Source organism: Loxodonta africana, chromosome 4 (genome assembly GCF_030014295.1).
Source record: "Loxodonta africana isolate mLoxAfr1 chromosome 4, mLoxAfr1.hap2, whole genome shotgun sequence".
Classification (NCBI taxonomy): Eukaryota; Metazoa; Chordata; class Mammalia; order Proboscidea; family Elephantidae; genus Loxodonta; species Loxodonta africana.
Window position 1 is genome coordinate 109124931 of NC_087345.1, and position 24654 is coordinate 109149584.

General features: G+C 38.7%; 1 protein-coding gene across 1 annotated transcript in view; it reads right to left on the minus strand.

Annotated features, from left to right (window-relative positions):
* Positions 1–2289, minus strand: part of FAR2 (fatty acyl-CoA reductase 2) — an 87208-nt gene extending 84919 nt beyond the window's left edge. Inside the window, exon 1 of the mRNA XM_023555124.2 lies at positions 2021–2289. Within this exon, the coding sequence (XP_023410892.1) occupies positions 2021–2209 (189 nt within the window). The 5' untranslated portion in view covers positions 2210–2289. The remainder of the gene's footprint in view (positions 1–2020) is intronic.
* Positions 2290–24654: the final 22365 nt, after the last annotated feature.

Consider the following 24654-nt stretch of genomic DNA (forward strand, 5'->3'; position numbering starts at 1 on the left):
TCTGCCTCGATATTTAAAAACCAAACCAAACCCATTGCCAGTGAGTTGATTCTAACTCATAGCCACCCTACAGGACAGAGTAGAACTACCTCATAGGGTTTCCAAGGAGCAGCTGGTGGATTCAAATTGCTGATCTTTTGGTTAACAGCCAAGCTTTTAACCACTGGGCCACCACGATATCTACAGCTTTTAAAAATATGTAAGCTAGCACCAAAGCTACTAGGCTAAAGAGGCATGTCTGCTCTGTGATAAAAACAAAGTCCACTGGGAATATGTAACTGAGCAACACTGTCTTAAGAGTGCCTAGGGATTTATTCTAGATTTTGGGTTCATGCCCTATCAGTCCTTTGGGTCTTATTCTTAAGAACTATTAGTTACCTTGCAAGCAGTTTAGGGTAGGGACAAGAGTGATGGCCCTGGGGTCATTCTGCAAGGTGGGGGTGGGAGGGTGTTGAAGTCTCCCATTTACTAGCTGCATGGTCTTTGTAAGTTAACCCCTTAGTTAGCAGCCTAGCTCTTAACCACTGCACCACCTTCATGCCTCAGTTTCTTCATCTATAAGATTAGGATATTAATGGTGTTTACTTCAAAGTGTTGTTGCAAAGATAAATGATGTAAGGCATGAAAAACCCTTTGAATACTCTGTCATGTAGTAAGCTTCCAGTAAATACTAGCTATTATTATAATATGTCCCTCTGCTGAGTAAGGCTATGAGATATAGGGGAGACTTTTCTGATTCTTTTCATGATGATTTGTATCCAAATCTTAGTGTGGTGCCAGCATATAATTTGAGCATCGGTTTTACTGGGCAGTAGGTAATGGGCGGTGCTATCAGATACACATGTTTCCATTCGATGTTAATGTTCTTAGACACACTGGAAAGGAGGGAGATTTTGTAAAAAAAAAAAAAAAAAAAAAAAAAAAAAACGCTCTATTTAAGTTTGCCAACCCTAAATGATCCAGTTCATTCCAAAGGGCACTATGACCCAGACATCTGCATTTCCTCATTCAATTCTTATGGCAATCCTGAGAGCTAGCTGTTATAGATTCAGTTTTAAACATTGGAAAACTGGGGCTTAAGATGGAAAGTGGTCTTTTCAGGGTCATATAACAAATTGATGGAGCCCTGGTGGTGCAGTGGTTAGGAGCTTGGCTGCTAACCAAAAGGTCGGCAGTTTGAATCCACTGGCCGCTCCTTGGAAACCCTATGGGGCAGCTCTACCCTGTCCTATAGGGTCACTTTGAGCTGGAATCTACACAATGGCAGCAAGTTTGGTTTAGTTATAACAAACTGATAAGCCAGAATTTGAACCCCGATATGTGAGACCACTAGACTGCCTTCAAATTTATAAATTAAAACATTAAGGGATATGTATAGTATTTATTTTTGGAGGGAAAAGAGGATTTGGTATAAACAAAATGGTAATTCACAGGTATAATATTTCATTTCCAATATTTTTAACTTAGAAGGACTTATGGAATCATATAAATATAATGGGATAATATAAATACCAAATTTCCACAGATAAAGTACCTAATAGATAAACATTGTGGAGTTTAGTCACTGGAAGTATTACTGTATGGCTACTTAGCAATTCTATCTGTTCCATATGCAATGGAATAAAATACAATAGAAGAATATCCAAAGATGTGGGGGAAAAGCACCTAAAATTTGAATGAAAATTAGAGAATAATTTGGATGAACTTGTGAGAGATTTCAAGCCTGGAGCTTCCACTTAGGAGTTTTAGTCTTTTGGTTCTTACATAGTAATTTCCAGAATGTAGATGATTTCTTCACTTGCTCTGGACAGAACCTAAGCACTCTTTCACCTCTTCTGAGACAACACCACAGATTCTGATGAGCATAATTTAAAGTTGCTATCTTGTTTTGTCTCCTGTCTTCTACCTGGCTAGGTATTCCATCCCCTACTTGTGGTTTGGGGCTATAAGGGGACATCGTAGTCAGTCATCTTGCTATAAGGCATTGCCCATCACACACGGCCCTTCCCTTAAGTCCTACCTTACTATTTAGGATCTGGAAAATTCTCTGCTGCAGGGTCTGGCCAGCCTTGGGTCTCACAAGGATGTAAATGACTTTCAGGTCGGGGCTGGTGCGAAGCAGCTTCTCCATCAACACTTTGCCCATGAAGCCTGTGGCCCCCGTGATAAGAATGGACTTGCCGCCATAGAAAGCTGAAATCCCAGACATGATTTCTCCCTTTCTATTTTATAGCTTCCAGATAGAGGTTCCTGGAAAGAAAGCGAAATAACAAAAGATTTCATTTTTAGAAACTCTAGAAGCTATAGTCACTTAACATGTTTCTGATGCTTCCAGGAGTTCTGAGGGCAGAAGAATGGTCAGAGTGAGTGAGTGCACCATGGCTTACTGGCAACATGATTCATTTCAATCAATATTTATTGATCTCAGTTTACCTGCAAGATTCTATGCCAGGAATCGTGAGCAATAATAAGACAAGGTTCTTGCTGTCAAGGAATTAGCTATAGCCTAATGGGAGACAGAGAGAAATAAACAGACATTAAATATAATATGGTGAGTGCAAAAACAAAGGGAGAACAGAGCAGTGGTACTTAGGAGGACCTGGGAATTTGGGGAAGACCCCCGTGGGTGTTGGCACCTGAGTTGAAATTTTAAGGCAGAGAGAAGGATTGTGGTAAGGGTGTTGAGGCAGCAGAAAGAGTAAGAGCAAAGGCCAAGAGGTGTGGTACAGCATGTCCTATGGGGGAAATCAAAGAAATCCAATGTCACGAAAATATAAATGATAAGGCTGGGAGTGGTCCCACAACATGTGAAGTCAAAGTTTGGAACAGCTATAGATTTTTTTAAAATTCTGATCAAGTGTTATTTCTGCTCCAATTTGCTTTAGAGAAAATAATTGAGCGAACAACTTCTAGTCTTACTTGAACTAACTATGCCCCTGGCTTGCCCAGCCAGTTTCTGAATAAACATGCTGTTCCTCCCTTGAGTTTATAATGGGTTGAGTGGTGCCCTTTACTCATATGCTGCTATGACATTTGAATCATTGCAAAAGACAAGGGTAAAGAAGACCCAACAAGCGAGGCCACAGACCACAGGTTTTGCTATGCTTTAAAATAGCACCTAAGTGCAACCTTTGGTTTAGTTTGTCCTTTTAAGACACCTGTTTCCAGGAGCACAGGGAAAGAGCAAATCCAGTAGCGGGGAGCTAGTCCTTGGATGCTGAAAGTCCTGACAAAAAGCATCACATGCTATAGAAATGCAACAAGAAGTGTTTTGTTTTTAAGCTCAAGTTAAAGACTATTGACTGGAACCAACAACAGAATGCTTTAAACCAGTGCTGCAGTATGGGAGCAGACTTTCCTTTCTGTTCACTTAATTTGCTGACTGCAGCAAGGCGCCAGCTGCCTGCTAGGACAGGAGGTGAGTGGATCCTGCAGAACAAAACTCTGGGGAGCTGGTCTTGACTTTAGAGCTTACCAACAAAACAAAAAAGCCCAAGCCAGTTGGCAACGAGTCGATTCCTACTCACAGCAACCCTATAGGACAGATTAGAACTGCCCCATAGGATTTCCAAGGAGCAGCTGGAGGACTTGAACTGCTGACCTTTGGTTAGCAGCCTAGCTCTTAACCACTACACCACCAGGGCTCCAGAGCTTACAAAGAACAAGGACAATACCAACTAAAAGAGTCAATGCTCTGCCTCCTCCACTTCCGTCAAGATAGCTCTGCCACCAACTCCTTAAGAAACAATAACTTTCCATAGTCATAATGTGTACTTTGAGGATATTGGGGCTATGTTTTCAGGAAAAACTTTCACCTTTGAGGGGTTTATTTGTTGTTGTTGTCAGTTGCTGTCTCATAAGCCCCTGACTCATGGTGACCCCATGTCAGATCATTGTGATCCATAGAGCTTTCATTGGCTGGTTTTTGGAAGTAGATCGCCAGGCCTTCCTTCCAAGTCACTCTTATACTGGAAGCTCCACTGAACCTAAACTGGTTCAGCATCATAGTAACTCACAAGCTACCACTGACAGGGTGGTGGCTGTATATGAGGTACACTGGCCAGAAATCAAACCCAGGTCTCCACATAAACCCATTGCCTTCAAGTCAATCTGACTCATAGCGACCCTATAGGAGAGTAGAACTGCTCCACGGGGTTTCCAAGAAGTAGCTGGTGGATTCAAACTGCCGACCTTTTGGTTAGCAGCTGGCACCACCGGGCCTCCGGGTCTCTGCATGGAAGATGAAAATTCTACCACTGAACCACCACTGCCCTCTGTTCATGTATTTATTCAGGGAATATTTTTGAGCACCTACTATGCCAGACTGTATGCTAAGCATTGAAAACATACAGATGAACAAAGCGGACAAGGTCCTTGTTCTCACTCTAGTAGGGGAAGCTGGTGATGTAAGCCAAGTAAATATATAAACAAGATACTTGCAGATTGTTACAAATGGTACGAAGTAAATAAAACAGAAATCATACCCAATTATTCAATTCATTGTATTTCAATGAAATCTGGATTTCAAATCACATTAGCTATGTTTGCCAAGTTACTTTTTAAACCCTTTTATTGAAGTTTGTGCAAAACTATTATTTAGAAGAGCACATTTGGATCATGTGCAAAACAGTAAATAATGATATGTTTTTGTGATGTTACACAATGTCTACCCAAAGAATTTCCCAAGAATTTAACACTTGGAAAAAGTACGGAATATTCTTGGCTTGCCTGCCTTGAAGCTCAGAAAAGTGATGTCACCAAGTTTGGCAGGCAATATAGCATCCTAGTTAAGTTCAGGTTCTAAGTCAGACTGTCTACAATAAAATTCCAGTTCTATCACTTATTAACTGTGTAACCTCAGGCAAATCATTAATCTCTCTGTGCTTCGGTTTCCTCATCAGTAAAATGGGATAACGAAAGTGCCCATTTCTTAGTGCTGTGTGGTAAGGATTAAGTGAGTCAATACATATAAAACCCTTAGGAAAAAGTATTGCCTATGGATATTGGCTATTATTGTCACTGGCTCTATACTTTTAATCTTAATTGTTTCTTATTTTTTCTTTTTATATTTATCTTAAATATTCTGTCTTGGGTGTTTTCCTCTTAGAAATAGGAGACTTAATTTATAACTCAGTCAATCATAACAGCCAAGTAAAAATATTTTCACCAACACAACTATAGTTGTTGATAGTTTTTGCCTATTCCTTTATTTATGAAATATTTATGCACCATACTCCTTTTTGTATTAAAAAAATTATATTTTAGACAAAAGTTTACAGAACAAACTAGCTTCTCATTAAATAATTAGTACACATATTGTTTTATGACATTGGTTACCAACCCCACAACATGTCAACATTCTCCTGTTCTTCACCTTGGATTTCCTATTATCAGCTTTCCTGTCCCCTCCTGCCTTCTCATCCTTGCTCCTGGGCTGATGCGCCCCTTTAGTCTCGTTTTGTTTTATGGGCCTGTCTAATCTTTGGCTGAAGGGTAACCCAAGAGTGACTTCATTACTGAGCTAAAGTGGTGTCCGGGGCCATATACACCATACTCCTTTAATAAAGTATTAGGCATAGATGAATGTGGTTGGTGGGAAAATATAAAAGGAAAGCTGTGTTTGGATAGGGTGACTTCCCAGCCTCATTTGTTCTGAAGATACCAAATGCTTGCTTTGTAATATTATATGCTCTAATGAAATCATAATTTCTAGAAATGCAAGCATACTGTAAAGATAGTTTTGCAACATGTGATTAAAAAGACTTGAGAGCAGATAAGAGATCTTTCGTTAGCCTATTTCTTGTGTCCCCAAAGAATAGAACTCACCTGGTCTCTTGGGAGCATAAATCTTTCTCAAAACATAACAAAAGCCATGGCAGAGTACACTGAGTGCTTTGACAGGAAAACAAAACACAAACCAGTGTCTCTTGGCATTTGTTAACCCGATTGTCATGAGCAGGTGGCAGGGGAGTTATGGCCATGATTCTAATCAAGTCAAGTCACTCAGAAAAGTTGAAGACATTCAGATCAAATCAACATCAGGATGGTATTTCTGTCTCTTGATTCCACTCTCACTGTATGGCTTGTTGTTGTTAGGTGCTGTCCAGTCGGTTTGACTCATAATGACCATACGTACAATAGAACACTGCCCGGTCATGCGCCATCCTCACAATTGTTATATCTGAGCCCATTGTTGCAGCCACTGTGTCAATCCCTCTTGTTGAGGGGCTTCCTCTTTTACGCTGGCCCTCTGCTTTACCAAGCATGATGTCCTTCTCCAGGGACTGATCCCTCCTGATAACATGTCCAAAGTATGTGAGACGTAGTCTCATCCTTGCTTCCAAAGAGCATTCTGGCTATACTTCTTCTAAGACAGATTTGTTCATTTGTATGGCTTGAGCTCCCTGAAACCCAAGTCCATATGTTATAGATGGTCCAGGAATTGTTAACTCTTAATGTAATTAATTCATTCGCCAAAAAAAATTACACTCAATATTGGAGTGTATGTAAATCTAGAAGGAGGAATATATGTAGAACAGCCAACTGGGTCATGGCTTGCCTTTTATATATTCTCACACAACCAAAGCAGAGAGCAAAGGATAATGTCCTTTCTCTCGTGCTCACCATAGGGTTTCTGAGAAGCCAAAGTCACTTTGACAATCTCTGGAATAATAACCCTGCCAGTCATCCTGTAAAATGAAGGATACTTGGTGCTTGAATGAAAAAAAGAAAGAAAGAAATGACCTTTGGGACTCATTGTCAATTTTTATTAAATGCACTGTCTAGGCATCGGAAATAGCAATGAACAGGCCAAATCCTGCCGTTACAGGGTTTAGATTTTTTATTTCTATTCTTGAAGGTATTTTCTCCATAAAATCGCCAGCGTTTATGGTCATGGGAAACCCTGTTGGTGTAGTGGTTAAGAGCTATGGCTGCTAACCAAAGGGTCGGCAGTTTGATTCCGCCAAGTGCTCCTTGGAAACCCTGTGGGGCAGCTCTACTCTGACCTATAGGGTCACTATGAGCCGGAATTGACTCGATGGCAATGGGTTTTTTTTTTTTTTTTAGGGGTTTTTATGGTCATGAGTGGAGATAGTTCTTGTTTTCCTTTTATAGCAAAATGAGGCTGTTCTGATTCCTGGAGAATATTAAGAATATTGAATCATAATAGTTGTGCAAAGCTATATATATTTGTTTCAGATTTCAGCATATGGAAGATCATAATTATTCTTTGGGTATTTCTCCTGAAAATAAAATATTAGGATTCAAACACTTGAGGAAGACAAGTTTATCCACATGTCTTGGTAGTTCTTTAGAAACATTTTGAAAAAGAAACAAGGTATTTTTAACATTTCAGGAATGTTATCCTTGACCAGCATTTTTCAACCTCAGCATGATTGACATTTTGGCCCTTTGTTGTGTGAGACTGTTTGGAGCACTGTAGGGTGTTTAGCAGCCTCCCTGGCCTCTACTCATTAGATACCAGTAGCAACAACTCCACCCCACATCAGGTATGATGACCCAAATTGTCTCCAGACCTTGCTAAAGTGCCCTCCTGCCTAACCATAATCATTGTCCTAGGACCTTTAGTTCTCATTTTATAATATTCAGCTTATGCCATTAAGAAGGCAAAATTCAAGGTTTGCACTTTTTTTTTATGAAGCAAAGTACAAATATGATCTACCGTAAGCCCTATTTTGAGAAACCCTAGTAGCATTAAAAAAAAAAAATTAAGAATTCGACTGCAAACCAAAAGGTTGGCAATTGGAATTTACCAGGTGTGCCTTGGAAGCCCTATGGGGCGGTTCTACTCTGTCCTATAGGGCTGCTATGAGTTGGAATCTACCCCACGGCAATGGGTTTGCTTTTTTAGCCCTATTTTGCATATATTAAATCATTCATAACCAATTACAGTCACCCAAACAGATTAAAAAGTGTGATACAACTCGATAATACTCAGAGATGAAAGAAGTCTTTTCCCAAAGAAAAATTTCCTTCTTTTATTTTAATCAAATTTATTTTAATCTCTGTGTTATAAATTAGCCCACTAACTCCAGTTTTCATACAGCTTGGGCCTCTCAATATCATTCCTCCACACCTAGTACAGAAAATTAAGGTAGCGTGGCAATCAGACCATGGGATCAACTGAGAAAAAGACTATTCAGCATTGATTGTAGTATGTATATCCATGATCCTCTGGATAACCAAGTCGATCTCATCTCTAGGCAATTCCATTGCCTTTCTGAAGATTCAGAGTATGCTCCATGTTGAGCGATATCTCATGTAGACAAATGAAGTGTTTGGTTGGCAATGGACACAATAACAAGGGCTGGTCTAATTAAAAACATTGCATGGTAAAACTCGGTGAACAGAAATTTTGTTTTATTTCACCAAGTTAAACATTCAACTTTTTTTCAGTAAGCATATTTAATCAAATAAAAACATTTCCAAAAGTAATACTCAATGAAAAAAAAAAAGTAGAACACAGATTTTGTAAGTTTCATAATGACCATCACACTCCCTGAGATCCTATCAGTGGAAAAGGTTAAGGAAATGAAGTAAGTGACAGTAGTCACATACAGGTAGTCCCCAATTTACGATGGGGTTCAGTCAGAAGTCAGTTTCTGACATAAGTCAACTGTCTTTTTTTTTTTTTAGTTTTCATTATTATTGACTTTTATTATCAGTTTCTTTATAAATCTGATCTCTTTTTGCCTTTGGGGGCTGAAACATTATATATAAACTTATATATGTATATTAATACATAAAAAAATACACAAATCATGAAAATTTACTCCGATGATGAAATTAACAACTGATGCTTCTGATGGTACAATACGCTGAACAAGATTAAGCTATAGATCTGGTCTAGATGAAGTCAGTATCAGTGAGGTAACAATGAAGTCGGAGGCAACGGCTCTTGGGCCTATGCGCAGTTCAACTGTCTTATGTCCTTAGAGTTGAATATTGCCCAACTTTCTATCCATTACTACTCCTGACACTGACTTGTACTTCATTGTAGACCACGTGATAGCCTGCTATATGGCAGTGTTTTGAATAGTAAATCATAACATTGAGCACCTGCAAATGAACATCTGCAAATGATAACATCAGCAAATTACAAGCTACAACATTGTATCAGTACATATTACTAATAATAAGATGTACAAAAAAGAAAAAGAGCTGTAACTGGGGTTCATCTTAACTCTGTGAATACAATGTAACTTGCAGGCTATCTGCATTGTGTTGTTACATGTCTGTGAGTTGATTTCAACTCATAGTGATCCCATGTGACAGAGTAGAACTGCCTCATAGAGTTTTCTAGGTTGTAATCTTTATGGGCGTAGACCAAGTGTTTCTCCTTGGGGGGTTCAAACCACCAGCCTTTCTGTTAGCAGCCTGGTGTTAACGGTTGTACCGCCAGGGCTCTCAGTTGCATGTTATCATGGTGGAATTAAAGGCAAAGAGGTAATGAGTTTTGTTTCATGTCTATCATTTATCTTCATATTTTAATAATATATACTTAAAGAAGTTCTTAGAAAGTAATGACAGCCAATACCTTTACAGTCTCTTATTTTGCTCTGTGCACTATAAGTATAAAGAAATTTGCCTCTGTTTAATTTATATTTAAGGCATATTTTTCAGTTTAAGATACATTTATTAATTTTTAAAAGTATAGCCCAACTGACATTGCACACCAACAAACGTGAACAGAAACGTGCAATTTTTTGATTGCTGAGTAAAATAACTCTTTAGAATAATTCATATCAACCTTCTCAATGCTGAGGTAAACCTTTATTGTGAAGCAAATGTATCTCTCATTTTCCATCTTTGTACCATTAAAGTAGAATATATTAGTTCTGGTTTTCAGATATCTGTGAAAATATAGGCAGGTCTTTTATGATGATCTACAGAGACTTCATTAAGCAAGCCCGAAACTTTTGTTAGTCAGTCACATATCTGATTGTCTAGCACTGTCATGAATTGAATTGTGTCCCCCCAGAATATATGTCAACTTTATTAGGCCATGATTCCAAGCGTTGGTTGTCCTCCATTTTGTGATTGATATAATTTTCCTATATGTTGTAAATCCTAATCTCTGTCTGTGGTTAATGAGGCAAGATTGGATTATGCTGAAGAGGATTAGGGTGGAGTGTATCACCCTTGCTCAGGTCAGATCCCTGATTCAAAGTAAAGGGAGTTTAGCTGGGGTGTGGCCTGTGCCACCTTTTATCTTACAGGAGAACAAAGGAAAGGGAAGGAGCAGAGAAGAGGGACCTCATACCTCCAAGAAACTAGTACCAGAAGCAGATTGTGTCTTTGGACCCGAGGTTCCTGCACTGAGAGGCTCCTAGACCAGGGGAAGAATGATGACAGAGACCTTCCTCCAGAACCAACAGGAAGAGAAAGCCTTCCCCTGGAGCTGACACCCTGAGTTCAGATTTCTAGCCTGCTGACTGAGAGAATAAATTTCTCTTTGTTGAAGCCATCCACTTGTGGTATTTCTGTTATAGCAGCACTGGATAACCAAGACAAGCACTAAGTGGAAAAAAAGTTTATTAGAGAGTTTTTTCTTTGCATTGCTTTAGTTTCCGGATATATCTTAAATTATGTAATTCAGCAATGAATTTAAGTATCTCTTACTGCGGGTTTGTTATATAAAGTTTCTCTGGGAGAATTTTTTCTTGGTGGAGGAGTATTAACCTCCCAGTGTATTGCGGCAAACTTTTGGGCACAGAACTCACCAATTGGATTAGCAGTGCTCCATAGTCAAAAACCAATTTGGAAACAGTCCCAGCTGGAGAGAGATAGTTCAGGCTGGCTTTAAGAACACCAAATTTATATATTCTTCCTAGTTTGTCTGTGTTTAGCTCATTACTAAGTCTTCAAAACAACTAAGTCCAATGGTAAATGAAAAAAGTTATGACCTAAATCCATTAATTTATAATTAATTAAACACATGCATTGAGTGTCTACTATGTGCTACGCACCATGCTAGGTATGGATAATGAATATGCAAACATTCTTTCTAAATGGTAAATCACTATACAAATATAAGGCATTGTTATTTTTGTTTATAAAAGGTTAAGTCAAAGATCATTTATCATTTGACAATTATAAAATGATACCAAGAGAGACAAAATCAAATGTGAATCTTGGTGATTTATAAATTGGGCCAGATTACAAACAGAAGGATGGTTGATCTATTAACCCACTGAGAAAAAGAACCCAACCGAACGAATAGTACACCAACATTTTTTTTTAATGCTCTGCTTAGAATTAAAAACTATTTTTCTAAGAGATGACATAGATTGTTATATTTTCTCCTAACACATTCCCCTATGCAGGACTTGACTAAATCCTTGATTGATGGCTTGATAATGGGATGTAAAATACATATTGACAGGAAGGGAGCTTTATTTATTTGATTTAGAATTATCATTTTGTCTTTTTTTAAACTAAACTATGACTGGAATAATTTCACCTTGTGAAACAACCAAACTATCTCTAGATATTTTTAGGTGAAACAACCAATCTATCTCTAGGCTGCCTCAATTTAAATTATATGGTATATGATATTGGCACAGGTCTAAGAATTAGAAAGCCTGGATTCTAAATTTGCTCTGCTGCTAACCGGTCATGTAACAATGAATCTTGACAGCCACGAGACTCAGTTTTCTCTTTGGTTAAGTAATGTTCTACGTACCTCACAGAGTGGTTTTACTAATCAAATAAAGTATAACCCAAAAACCAAACCTGTTACAGTCAAGTTGATTCTGACTCATAGCAACCCTATAGGACAGAGTAGAACTGTCCCGTAAGGTTTCCAAGGAGCGGCTGGTGGATTTGAACTGCCTACTTTTCAGTTATCAGCCATAGCTCACCATAGCTCTTAACCACTGTGCCACAGTGCTCCAAATAAAGTATAGAACAAGAGAAATTATTGCTGTAAGAGTGGTATGACCAGAACAGAATGATATTTCTCTTGTTTTGGATGTTATATTCTGTAATACTAATGCTACTTTGGAGCCCTACTGGCATAATGGTAACCAAAAGGTAGGCAATTCAAATCCACCAGACATTCCGTGGAAACTCTATGGGCAGTTCTATTCTGTTCCATAGGGTTCCTATGAGTTGGAACCAACTCAACGGGCAACTAACAACAGCAATGCTGCTTTGACACTAAATCCAAAATACTTGTAATTATTTATTAATATATATTGAATATACATCTTGTCACCCTTACTAGATACACCCTTACTAGATGGTGAATAATTGAAGCTTCTAAACTGTGTTTTATCAAGTTGAAGCATTCACATGAAGTTGGGCCATAATGGAGAACTAAGTTATTAACTAAGGCTAATTCTTTCTTTGTCACAATTCTCTTCATAGAATCTTATTCCACATCAGAAGAATGTTAAGCCACAAACAGCAATGAAAAATGACTCAATAAATATTTGTCAAATGGAAGAATGAGTCAGGACTGAAGATACAAAAATTAAGGGTTGTTCACAAATCGTAGGGGGCAATTGGATTTCTTGGAAAAGCATGCTAAAATTGCCCTTTACCAGACCTCATCTTTCTAGATTTTGATTTAGAAAGTTTGAGGTAAGGCCCAGGTATATGCATTTTTAACAAGCATCCCAAGTGATTCAGATGCAAGTAGTAAGAGAAATAGTGGTGTATAGAATTCAATTGTGTTGTGATCCCAGATCATACCTTATACTTTTTACTATATCCTTAATGTAAGTCTATGTTTTCGCTATGATTCATTTTTTCTTAAAAGTTACACATAAAATAATCTGCTTACTTGAGAATCCTCATTTCTCAATAATAATTCTCATTTCTATCAATAGTAGAATGTGGGTAATACAATTAGGAAGCAGAGGAGTTTGGCTCCGATCCAGCCAGAGCCCAAGGCCAAGCTTCCAGTGGTCTCCAGTTGGAACTAAAGTAATTTTGACAAGAGATTTTCTATATAGTACTACAAACATTTGCGCTCATAAATGTTACTCACCACAACACATGTATTGGAAGAGATGGAATAGAGACACATCTTTCAAATAAATAAAAATTACTTTTGCTCTGTGTCCCTGCTTCCTAATGCTAAAAGTTGAAACAAATGGCCTTTTAAAGAAAATTTTTAAATATTGTTAAAATAATCAAAACTCAAAGCAATGGAAACATAAACTTTATTCTAAGCAGTTATTCTATATGCATATAGGGAGACCATTCTGATTCTAAAAAAAAAAATTAGCAAAGGGCTCAAAGTAGGTTAGTTACAATGAGTCTGGTAAAAAGAGGGCAAAGAATAGAAGACCAATCACTGACTGATCTTAATGTGATTGATTGACCCCTTTCCTCCCCATTTTACTGACACCAACTGATATCAGGTTACTAGATGGTCTCTGGCCTGGCTGCTAAAAATGTGCTTTTGTGGGCAAGGAAAACATTAAAATCAAAGTAAGATGTCTGTTAACAATTTTTCTCTTTGACAATACAGTATAGTGCAAACCCATGCACCAAAAATAGAATAGCATACGAATAATTAATAAACTTATTGTATTACTCTAATTTCTTCTCATAGCATATAGTCGTTTCGCCTGCCACTCACTGTGTTAAGAAACATATTCAGATTCATTCAAGTAAAGTTTAGAGACAAAGTTGGGGATTTCTACTTCCCAACCCATACAGTAGCATTTCAACTTTTTATTCAATGAAGGAAACCACATGTAAACTAAAATAGTTGGAACTTTTGATTAAAAGCAGTGATAAAGGGATAACCTAACCACAGCACGATATTACAGCAAAAGGCCAACTTGTTTGTCAGAATCCGAAAAGCTTGAAACAATAGCAAACTACATCAAAGAAGTGAGATAGGGTGCTCTAACTAATTCAATGGACAGTGGATGTGCATACCAAAAACTAATGAACAATTTATCCCAGGAAATGAGTAAAAGATCTACCCAATATCATATGTAGCCCACATAACAAATAAAAAACAACCATCATGTGACAGACCCGGGACCCCCGCATCAAGAGACCAAATTGTTAGAAAAGAAAAACAAGAAAAGGTCACCCAATTACGATCTTAGTTCTTTGTCTTTAACCAATCATAGTCTGTAAGTAATTTACTCATAATGAATCAAAACCTGTGAAACGTGTATAAAATGCACATATAGACGGTACTTCTTTTGATTTTGGCTGAGCGCTTACAGTCCATTTCCCATTCTGTTTTCTGATGTGTCACATTAAAAATCACTTTGTTGCAGAAGGCTTTGGTGATAGTCGTTTATCTACAACAGGGGATAGATTTAACATTGTGAACTCAGTCGACCAAAAAGGCAATTGATTCATAGAATAACACTGAAAAATTGTTATAGAATCATGGCACAAATTATTGTTTGAACAAAGAAGATGACAGTGGTTTATATATAAAAAAATACATAGTTCTTTTACAGATACATGGGTTCCCTATTTGTCACCGTCAGTGATTAGACACGATATTTATTAACTATGTTCACCCAAAGAAAAGGCAATGTTAGTCACTTCGTGTAGTGAAATTGCAATAGCTAATTAATTGCCAAATATCAACTAATTCTTCTTGAACCACGTGGGAAATTATATTTTTAAACAAGGTCAAAATGAAGGTTAACTAATTATATGCAAATTGAATTGATATAATATGCTAAATTGGAAATCTTTATTTCCTAATGGAAGTTACTGATCATAACTTAGGCCAATAAATTGACAGCCTCCCTGGGGGCACAGTGGTTAAGAACTCAGCTGCTAACCAAAAGGTCAGCAGTCCGAATCTACCAGCCACTCCTTGGAAACTCTATGGAACAATTTTACTCTGTCCTGTAGAGTCCCTATGATTTGGAATCAACTCTATGGCAATGGGTTTAAATATAGGGAGACATCTGAATAAATGTAAATCTACTGCTTAGAAAAACACACTTGGACCTTTATGGAGGACTAAGTTCTTGACTAAAGCTGATTCTTTCCCTGTCACAATTCTCGCCATGGGACCTTGTTTCACGTCAGAAGAACATAAAGCCATACACGTTAAGCACTCTTATTTTTCTCTGAGAATGTCCAATGAATTCTATTAACAATCCACAGAGATTTTAGGCATTTGTCTTTAAGAAAATGTACTTATAAGTCTGAAGAAAATTAGTTAATATTCCTATGAAAATGTTGGTAGTAGCTATAGAACAAGAGAAGTGAAATACAAGTTTTATACAACAAAGTACAAGCTATCAAAAAAATATAATCATCAAAGCTGCATTTGGGGTAACTTCCTGTGCCTAATGGTTTAATATAACTTTACAAAGAAAAGGAAGAACTTTGTCTTTTCCTTTGAGCTACTGCTTTTTAAACGCCTGTCAATGACATTTAAATTGCTCTTCTATAAAGCCAATAAATATATACTGTATAATCGAGTCACCTACATTTCACATACTTTTCATAGTATTTAGTGGAATTATAAAATCAATTTTCTGTTCATTTTACCACGGACCCAAAAAAACCGATTGCTGTCGAGTCGATTCGGCCTCAGAGGTAGAATATTCCTCATATTACGAAGGCTGCTGTTTCACAGTCTAACCTCTGCCATCTAGTTCTAGTTCTTAACCTGAACCATTATTTCATAATTTATAGGTCCCTCCTATTTATCGTTAATCTGTTTTGTATCTAGGGCAAACACCTATGGTCACACATTCAAAACCTTTTAAAAAAAATTTCAAAGTACCTCATGTTAAGCTAAAGTAAAATGTGGGGTTAAAAGAAAGATCTAAGAATTCTTGAGTCTAGATTCCTGCCTGTCTTCTAAGGGTCTGTTTCCAGTCAGGAAGATAATCCTTGTACCATGACATTAAAAGGAAAAATCTGGAATTTAGTGTTTAAAAAAAAAAAAAAATGAAGGTGACTCTAGGAAAGAGTTTTTAATTTCTGTTTTTTTTTTTTTTTTTTTTTTGTGGAGGGGAGGGTAATCCTAGTATAGTTAACCTGATTATACTAGGCCCATGCTGGAGTCCCTTATGCTAAACCTCATGTCAGCAAACCTGAACCTAGCTAGTCTCTATCTCCTATAAATGCCTAATCTTCCCAGGAGCTGAAACCTAAGTCAATCACTTTCCCCCAGAAATGGAAACCTAAACTAATCATTTAGGATTTGTCTGCTCAGTTTAACCTAGTTCAAAAGTCCTCTTAATCCCCAGTAAGGAAAGAAAATGCCCACCAGCTAATCTGCAATTTTACCCAGTATAGCTTCCTCATTCCTGTGTGTCTGTGCTTACGAAACCCTTCGGCTTTGTACCACTCTTTGGGAGCTCTTGTCTGACTTCCAGACCAGACACTCCACTGCCAATTCATGAATTGCAAATAAAGTTCATTAGTTCATACACAAATCTAATCTTGTGGAAGTTTTTTTAACATTGGCAAATCATTTATGAACTGTCAACTGATTTTTGAATAACAAATATGATTGGAGAGACAGAAATTCAAGATGTATCTACAGGTGATGATGATAAAGCAAAGGTGAATATGACAAAGCCCAGTGTGTATTCGACATGTTGTTGATGTTGCTGTTAGGTGCTGTCCAGTTGGTTTGAACTCATGATGACCCTACGTATAGCAGAACAAAACACTGCCTGAGCCTGCACTATCCTCACGGTTGTTGCTATTTGAGCCCATTGTTGCAGCCACTGTGTCAATCCACCTTGTTAAGGGCCTTCCCCTTTTTTGCTGACTCTTTACTTTACCAAGCATGATGTCCTTCTCCAGGGACTGGTCCCTTGTGATAACATGTCCAAAGTACGCGAGACAAAGTCTCACCATCCTAGCTTCTAAGGAACATTCTGGCTATATTTCCAAGACAGATTTGTTTGTTCTTCCGGCAGTCCATGGTATATTCAATATTCTTCACAACACCATAATTCAAAGGCATCAATTTTTCTTTGATCTTCCTTATTCATTGTCCAGCTTTCCCAAGCGTATGAGGTGACTGCAAATACCATGGCTTGGGTCAGGCGCACTTTAGTCCTTAAGGAAACATCTTTTTTGTACATGCATGCTAGTATGGCTGTAGAAAAGAACTGATAAACAAAAGGCAAGGAATACTGGGCTAGAAGAATAGAAGACAATGGATTGTGGAATCTTGAATGTCTAGATAAAAAGATAGGTCTTTATAGGAACTTTATATGGAATAAAGATTTTTTTAACAAGATCAAGATGAACTGAGAATGTGTGAGGGAGAAACACACACTTGGAGTCTACCGCAATAGTCCAGGCCAGAGTTAAGGAGGCACTGAACCAGTAGACAAGGCCTTAGTGGTTCTCACACTTTAAAAAAAACAAAAATCCAGTTGCCATCCAGTTGATTCTGATTCACGGTGACACCATGTGTGTCAGAGTAGAACTGTGCTCTATAGCATTTTCAGGGCTGTGACCTTTTGAAACAGATAGCCAGGCCTTTCTTCTAAGGTGTCTTTGGATGAGGTCGAACCTCTAACTTTTTGATTAGCAGCCAGGTGTGCCATCCAGGGACTCCTTCTCACCCTTCAGTGCACATCAAAATCATCTGGAGTGTTTACTTATTTAAATTGCAGATTCTAAGCCTCTCCTACCCCATTCCATTCTGATTCAGTAGATCTAGATGGGATGGTCCACAGACAATATGTGAAAAAAATACTAATATAATGAGAATGTTGTTGTTGTTAGGTGCCATCGAGCCTGTTCTGACACATAGTAACCCTACATAGAACAGAATGAAACACTGCCCAGTCCTGTGCCATCCTCACAATCATTGTCATGCTTGAGCCCATTGTTCCAGCTACTGTATCAATCTGTCTTGTTAAGGAAATACTGACACCTCAATAAGACAGATGTGGGTTTGAACTTTGCCTCTGTCACTTACTGGCCATGATCTTAGGCAAGTGATTTATAACCAGATGCCATTTCCTCATTTGAAAATGGGAGCAACACTATTGGCAGGATTGAATTAGAATGGGTGGGCAGAGCCTGGCATGTTTTACAGGTGGCCAACAAGGCTGAGATGGAAGGGATGAATGGTAGAAACATCAGAAAGTCATTCTGGTTTTCCTCTTATACTTTACTATGTCCTATCTTATACATTTGTGTCATGACTTTCTGCTGGGCCAGAGCACAAGTTCTCTAAGGGCAGAGACCTTATTCACTGTTATGTGTTCTAGGTAATATAACTGAATGAAAAAATTCTGTTGGAGTTTGTCTCCAGTTGCATTTGCTTTCATCATTAATTTCATATCATACCTTTGAGCTCTTTGAGGTCAGAATCCGTGGCTTCACCTTTTATTCCTAGTGCCTGGTAAACTCTAGATGCTCAATTAATGTTATTCAAGTGGATGAATGAATGAATGGATAAAATGCACACTAGTAATGCTAAGTCAGATCTCTTTTCTCTGAAATCTTGATGTCCAGGGACCCAGTACAATATAAAATGCAAGAAATTTCTGCCTGTCATTTTGAGATGTACAGTCCCTGAAAGACTAGATTGGAACATATTTCTGTGCAATCATTTGAACAAATTTAGCATCTGAAGCTCAAATTCAACACCACTTCACATGGAAGCTAATAAGAAGTCATCTTTCTTTTCTGTTCATTGAGCTGGGCTTTAAAACTCCATCTAATGTGTTCACTGGCACTCTAAGGCCAGAAACGGTGGCTTTACCTTTTATTTCTAATGCCTGGTAAATTCCAGGTGCTCAATGTTATTTAAGTGAAGGAACAAATGAATGGATATTTGGATCAATGTCATTCTTGATTTTGCCTAGCATCATAAGTTCTGTGATCAATCATTTGATTATTTTTTAGTTTAGTCAGACAGTAGGAGGATAGGTGAAAAAAGAAGATGAAGAAGAAGAAAGAATATACAGGAATATTCAAATGACATAGCAAATAGCAAGCAAGGTAGCATCTACTATTTTAACAAGAGCTGTTGGATCAAATTGAAAAATCCACTAACTCATTCATTCATTCATTCAACAAATAGTGATTAAGTGTTACTATGATCTAGGCACTGTGCTAAATGCTGGGGATACAATGATGAACAAGACATCTGCCTGCTCAGGATAGGGCCTCTTGGACTCTCATCTTGTAAAAGTTCTTATTACGACTCTTTTTAATTTCATTGGCATCCCCAGGCTTCACTCTAAACTCAGAACGACTTTAGAGACCTGTTAGGACCTCTGGAGTTTCATTTTTGAACTGTTCCTAGAAGTGAAAGGAAATATTTCCTGCAAGGGATGGGCAATTTCAGGTTCTTCTGGGGCGTTCAGTTTTTCCTACAACTGACATAATGTATTTCAACTGCTGTATTTCTACAGACCAAGTTATACCAGCATAATATGAGCTTCTCCACATCTTCCTAGTTCTGATCCAAACTCCCACACTGATGACAAGAAAAAATGCACTAGATAGCTGTGGTGTCAAACACTTGCTGAGAATGTACCTCTATTTATTGGGCACCTACTACACGATTATGCTGTGATGACTGCTTTCAGTAGGTGCAACTGTTACACACATTTCACAGAGAAGGGGATTTATAGAGATTAACTTTTATATGGGGTCACAGAGTGGCAGAGCAAGGGATTGAGTCCTGATCTCTCTGATCTCATTAACTGTTATCCAAATGTAGGAAAGAGAAAAGGCATTTTCTTCACTGTCTTCTGCTAAACCAAATTTGCCCTTTTTGAGTACCTTGCTTTTCTTAAAAGGAAGTCATTGCGGGTTTAACAATGCTGGAATCTACAGGCCTGCTGGTAAGCAGGAAAGCTCAATTTAGATGCACTATTTAGAGTCTTAGGAGCCCTGGTAGCACAGTGAAAGGCCAGCACTTCTAACCCGCCAGCCACTTTTAGGAAAAAATATGTTGAAGTCTGCTTCCATAAAAATTGTTGCTGTTGTTAGGTGCTGTCGAGTTGGTTCTGACTCACAGCGACTCCATGTACAACAGAAGGAAACACTGCCCAGTCTTGCACCAGCCTCACAATTATTGTTATACTTGTGCCCATTGTTGCAGCTGCTGTATCAATCCATCTTGTAAGGGTCTTCCTCTTTTTCGCTGACCCTCTACTTTACCAAGCATGATGTCCTTCTGCAGAAACTCGTCCCTTGTGATAACACGGTAAAGATTACAGCCCTGGAAACCATACGGGGCAGTTCTGTTCTGTCCTACAGGGTCACCTATGAGTTGGAATCAACTCGATGACAGTGGGTTAATGGGTTATTTAGAGTTTAAGGAGATATTTAGGGTTATAAAGGCACCCATACTTTTGCATTATTTTATTTTTACCATGACTTGAGTTTATAAACAAGTCTGCAGCTTGGTAGCAGGAGAAACTCCACTTGCTCCTGGGGACACAGATCTCCGAATCTAACTCTGTTGCCTCCGATGCATGGGCCCACAGTGCTGCCCATTTCTGCTGCATCCCAAAGACTGCGTTAGGGCATTTCACTCATTGAATGTGGACCTGTATGTAACTTTAAAAGCATTAAAACATAACACGCTGGCTACAGAATTCAGAATTTTAGCAGGTGCATTAGCACCTAATTTATAGTACTGAGTAACTCACCAGAACGATGGTATTCACAGGTCAAGACAGGTGGGTTGATTAATAATACTAAACTTTTTCTAAAGATTTTGTCTCAGTTACTGCATTTCATTTGTCAGATTGGGTTATGTGATTCTAAATGAAGGGAAGATGCCAGTGAAAAGGCTTCAAACTCACAAAAGCGTTCCTCTCCCATCCCACAGAGATCCTAGTTAAGTGTCCAAACTTGTGTGAATCCTTCTTGTGAAATGAAGTGCTGTGTACTGAGACAGATAGACACAAATCCTGGGCCCAGGTCTACAATGAGCATTCAGACCCAGCACTCTGAGCAGCACATTTTGCCACAATATCTGCAATCTTTACCCATTGCCATCAAGTCAGTTCTGACTCATAGCAACCCTAGGAACTGCCCCAACCCTAGAACTGCCTCATAGGGTTTCTAAGGATGTAATCTTTACAGACAGACAGAGCCCTAATGGCATGGTGGCAAAAAACTTGGCTGCTAACCAAAAGGTTGCCAGTTCAAACCCACCAGCCACCCCTTGGAAACCCTATGGGACAGTTCTATTCTGTCCTATAGGGTTGCTATGAGTCAGCATGGACTTGATGGCAATGGCTGTGGTTTTGGTTTTTTTAATCTTTGCAGATGAAGACTGCCACTTCTTTCTCCCATGGAGGGGCTGGTGGGTTCAAACTGCGCTTAACCACTGCGCCACCAGGGGTACTTCTGCAATCTTTATCGATTGAAGTGATTTCTCCAAAGAGACTCTAGAGAGGAAGGTGGCAGACAATTTGCTCACATCTCTGAAGCACACCTTAAGGTACTCTGATAAAAATCTCTCTGAAATCAACCACTCCCTAGAGCAGCTGAGGTATCTCCTCAGGAATAAAAGGCTTGAAAAACAAATCAACACAAGTTTTGCTGCTGGAATATGCAACAGGAAAAAGGAGATTGCTTTCTTTGAAGGCGCTTACCCTGCTTTTTATTTCAAATGTTGACACAGGAAGAAAAGGAGAGGAAGTATTTTACATTTCATACATTATTTTTTGCAAAGTAGCTCAGAAGAACATTATCAAGGGAAACATTGGGAACATCGTCAGGGTGCAATAAAGTCTGCAAGAATACTTTAGGATGAGAAAATTTATAAAAAGAAAGAAAGGGATTGAGTTGTAAAGACAAGGGAGAAGGGGAGATGGAGGGAGCAAACGAACTAATTTTTTTTTGCTCTGAAGAGAAGGAACGGAAAACTGAAGAGCATATACACACAAAGATAGAAAACCCAATTTGGAAAAAATCTAAATAAAATTAATCTAAAATTTACAGATTCCTCTTTAGCTTTCTTGAGAAAGTCTTCCTAGATTTTCATCAAATGTTATTTAAAATTCACGGTAATACCAAAGGAAGAAGAAAGAGAAATGAAATGCATTTTAGCATATACATACAGAAACATTCATGCATTACTTATGTACACACACAGTTTATATATTCAGCATTAACATCAGGGCAGTAGTGTTAAAATAGCTTAAGAGCTTGCATATACATAGCTTTAACCTTTAGTTCAAATTCAGAATGGCATTTGCAAAACTACCTTTTAAATATATGATAAAATTCCTAGCGCATTTAAGAACTGTACATCCTTTGTGCTTCAATAGTTACATAGTTCGGTTACCTTTTTCAATTATATTACCTGCCTCCCTCTTTAAAAAAAATTTTCTGGAATTGGTGTTAGCCTAGATGGTCTTGGAAGCATTTTAAACAGGTATAATCCCCTCCCAATGAAAGCTTACAGAGAAAAACTATCATGCCAATAAAATGTGAACTAATGATATGAGCATAAAAAAGTCCCAAACCCACTGCCATCGAGTTGATTCCGACTCATAGCGACCCTATAGGACAGAGTAGAACTGCACGATAGAGTTTCAAATGAGCGCCTGGCAGATTCGAACTGCTGACCTCTTGGTTAGCAGCCATAGCACTTAACCACTACGCCACAAGGGTTTCCGATATAAGCATAGAGAACTGCAATTCAGAGCTTGGAGAAAGGTAGAAATTGTCTCATGAAGATAATTTCTTTTTTGTTCAGGAAAAGAACATGTTTAGCACCAAAAAGTGGGAACCATCACCCTCCCATCTCCCTATACCACTGAAAAGGCAGACAGAAAGGAGAAGCGATTCCAGAGGGGAGAGGGCCTGAGTGAGGTGGGGGAGGACGTCTCTAAGACAGAAGGAATGCTAATGAAAAATCTGTGTTTGGGATATCAAGGCAGGGCAGTGAGGTCAAATATTCAATTAAAAAATAATCTCCCATTTTTGCTTTAATTTCTTTTATACCACACTTTTAGGAAGTCCTAATGGCACAGTGGTTGAAAGCTATGAATGCTAACCAAAAGGCTGGCAGTTCAAATCCACCAGCTGCTCCTTGGAAACCCTATGGGGCAGTTCTACTCTGTCCTATAGGGTCGCTATGAGTTGGAATTGACTCAAAGGCAATGGGTTTAAGGAAGTGCTTACTGTACATTTATGTCAGCAGTAACCCACTGCCCTTGAGTTGATTCCGACTCACGGTGACCTTATAGGACAGAGTAGAACTGCCCCATAGGGCTTCCAAGGGTGTGATCTTTATGGAAGCACACTGCCACATCTTCCTCCCACAGAGGTGCTTGGTGAGTTTGAACCAGTGACCTTTTGGTTAGCAGCTGAATGCTTAACCAGTGTGCCACCAGGGCTTTTGCATATTAGAGGTAAAACCAAAAAAACCAAACCCACTGCCATCGAGTCGATTTTGACTCATAGCGATCCTATAGGAGAGAGTAGAACTGCCCCATAGAGTTTCCAAGGAGTGCCTGGTGGATTCGAACTGCCAACCTCTTGGTTAACAGCTGTAGCACTTAACCACTATGCCACCAGGGTTTCCATATTAGAGGTACTCCTGATAAATGGAGTCTAGTATTGGAAGTGGTGTGGAGAGAGGAGTTGCTGCAGGTAGAGAGCAAATTAGCAGGGTGATGAAAAATCCAGAGGAAGAAGGAACTCACAGTGGGAAGTGACCTGAGCATATAAGCCTGCCAGGAGTTCTTGGAAATCTGGGTACATGTTCTAGTTTCCCAGAATGCATGGAATGGGGGCCTAAGTTATTAAAAGAAAGATTGACTCTAGCCAGACACTTGGGATAAAAATACCTAAACCTGTGTTTTGTATATTGTTGTTAAGTGCTATCATCAACTTGATTTTGATTCATAGTAACCCCATATGACAGAATAGAACTGCCCCATAGGGTTTTCTAGGCTGTAGTCTTTACAGGAGCAGAAGTCAGGTCTTTCTCCCACAGAATCATTGAGTGGATTTGAACTGCCAACATTTATTTTTCTTTTTGATTGTCCTTTAGATGAAGGTTTCAGAACAAACTAGCTTCTCATTAAACAGTACACGTATTATTCTATGACACTGGTTATCAATCCCATGACATGTCAATACTCCCCCTTCTCGACCTTGGGTTCCCTATTACCAGCTTTCCTATCCTCTCCTACCTTCTAGTCCCTTTAGTCTCGTTTTGTCCTATGGGTCTGTCTATCTTTGTCTAAAAGGTAACCCTCCAGAGTGACTTCTTTACTAAGCTAAAAGGGTATCCAGGGGCCATACTCTCAGGGTTTCTCCAGGCCAGTAAGTCTGGTCTTTTTTTTTTTTTGAGTTATAATTTTGTCCTACATTTTTCTCTAGCTCTGTCTGGGACCCTGTATTGTGATCCCTGTCAGAGAAGTCAGTGGTGGTAGCTGGGCACCCTCTAGTTGTACTGGTCTCAGTCTGGTGGAGGCCATGGTAGTTGTGATCTATTAGTCCTTTGGACTAATCTTTCTCTTATGTCTTTAATTTTCTTCATTTTTTCTTGCTCCTGAAGGGGTAAGACCTGTGGAGTATCTTAGATGGCTGCTCACAGACTTTTAAGACGTCAGATGCTACTCACCGAAGTAGAATGTAGAACATTTCTTTATAAACTATGATATGCCAATTGAGCTAGATATTCTCTGAGACCCTGGTCCCCACAGCCCTCAACCCAGTAAT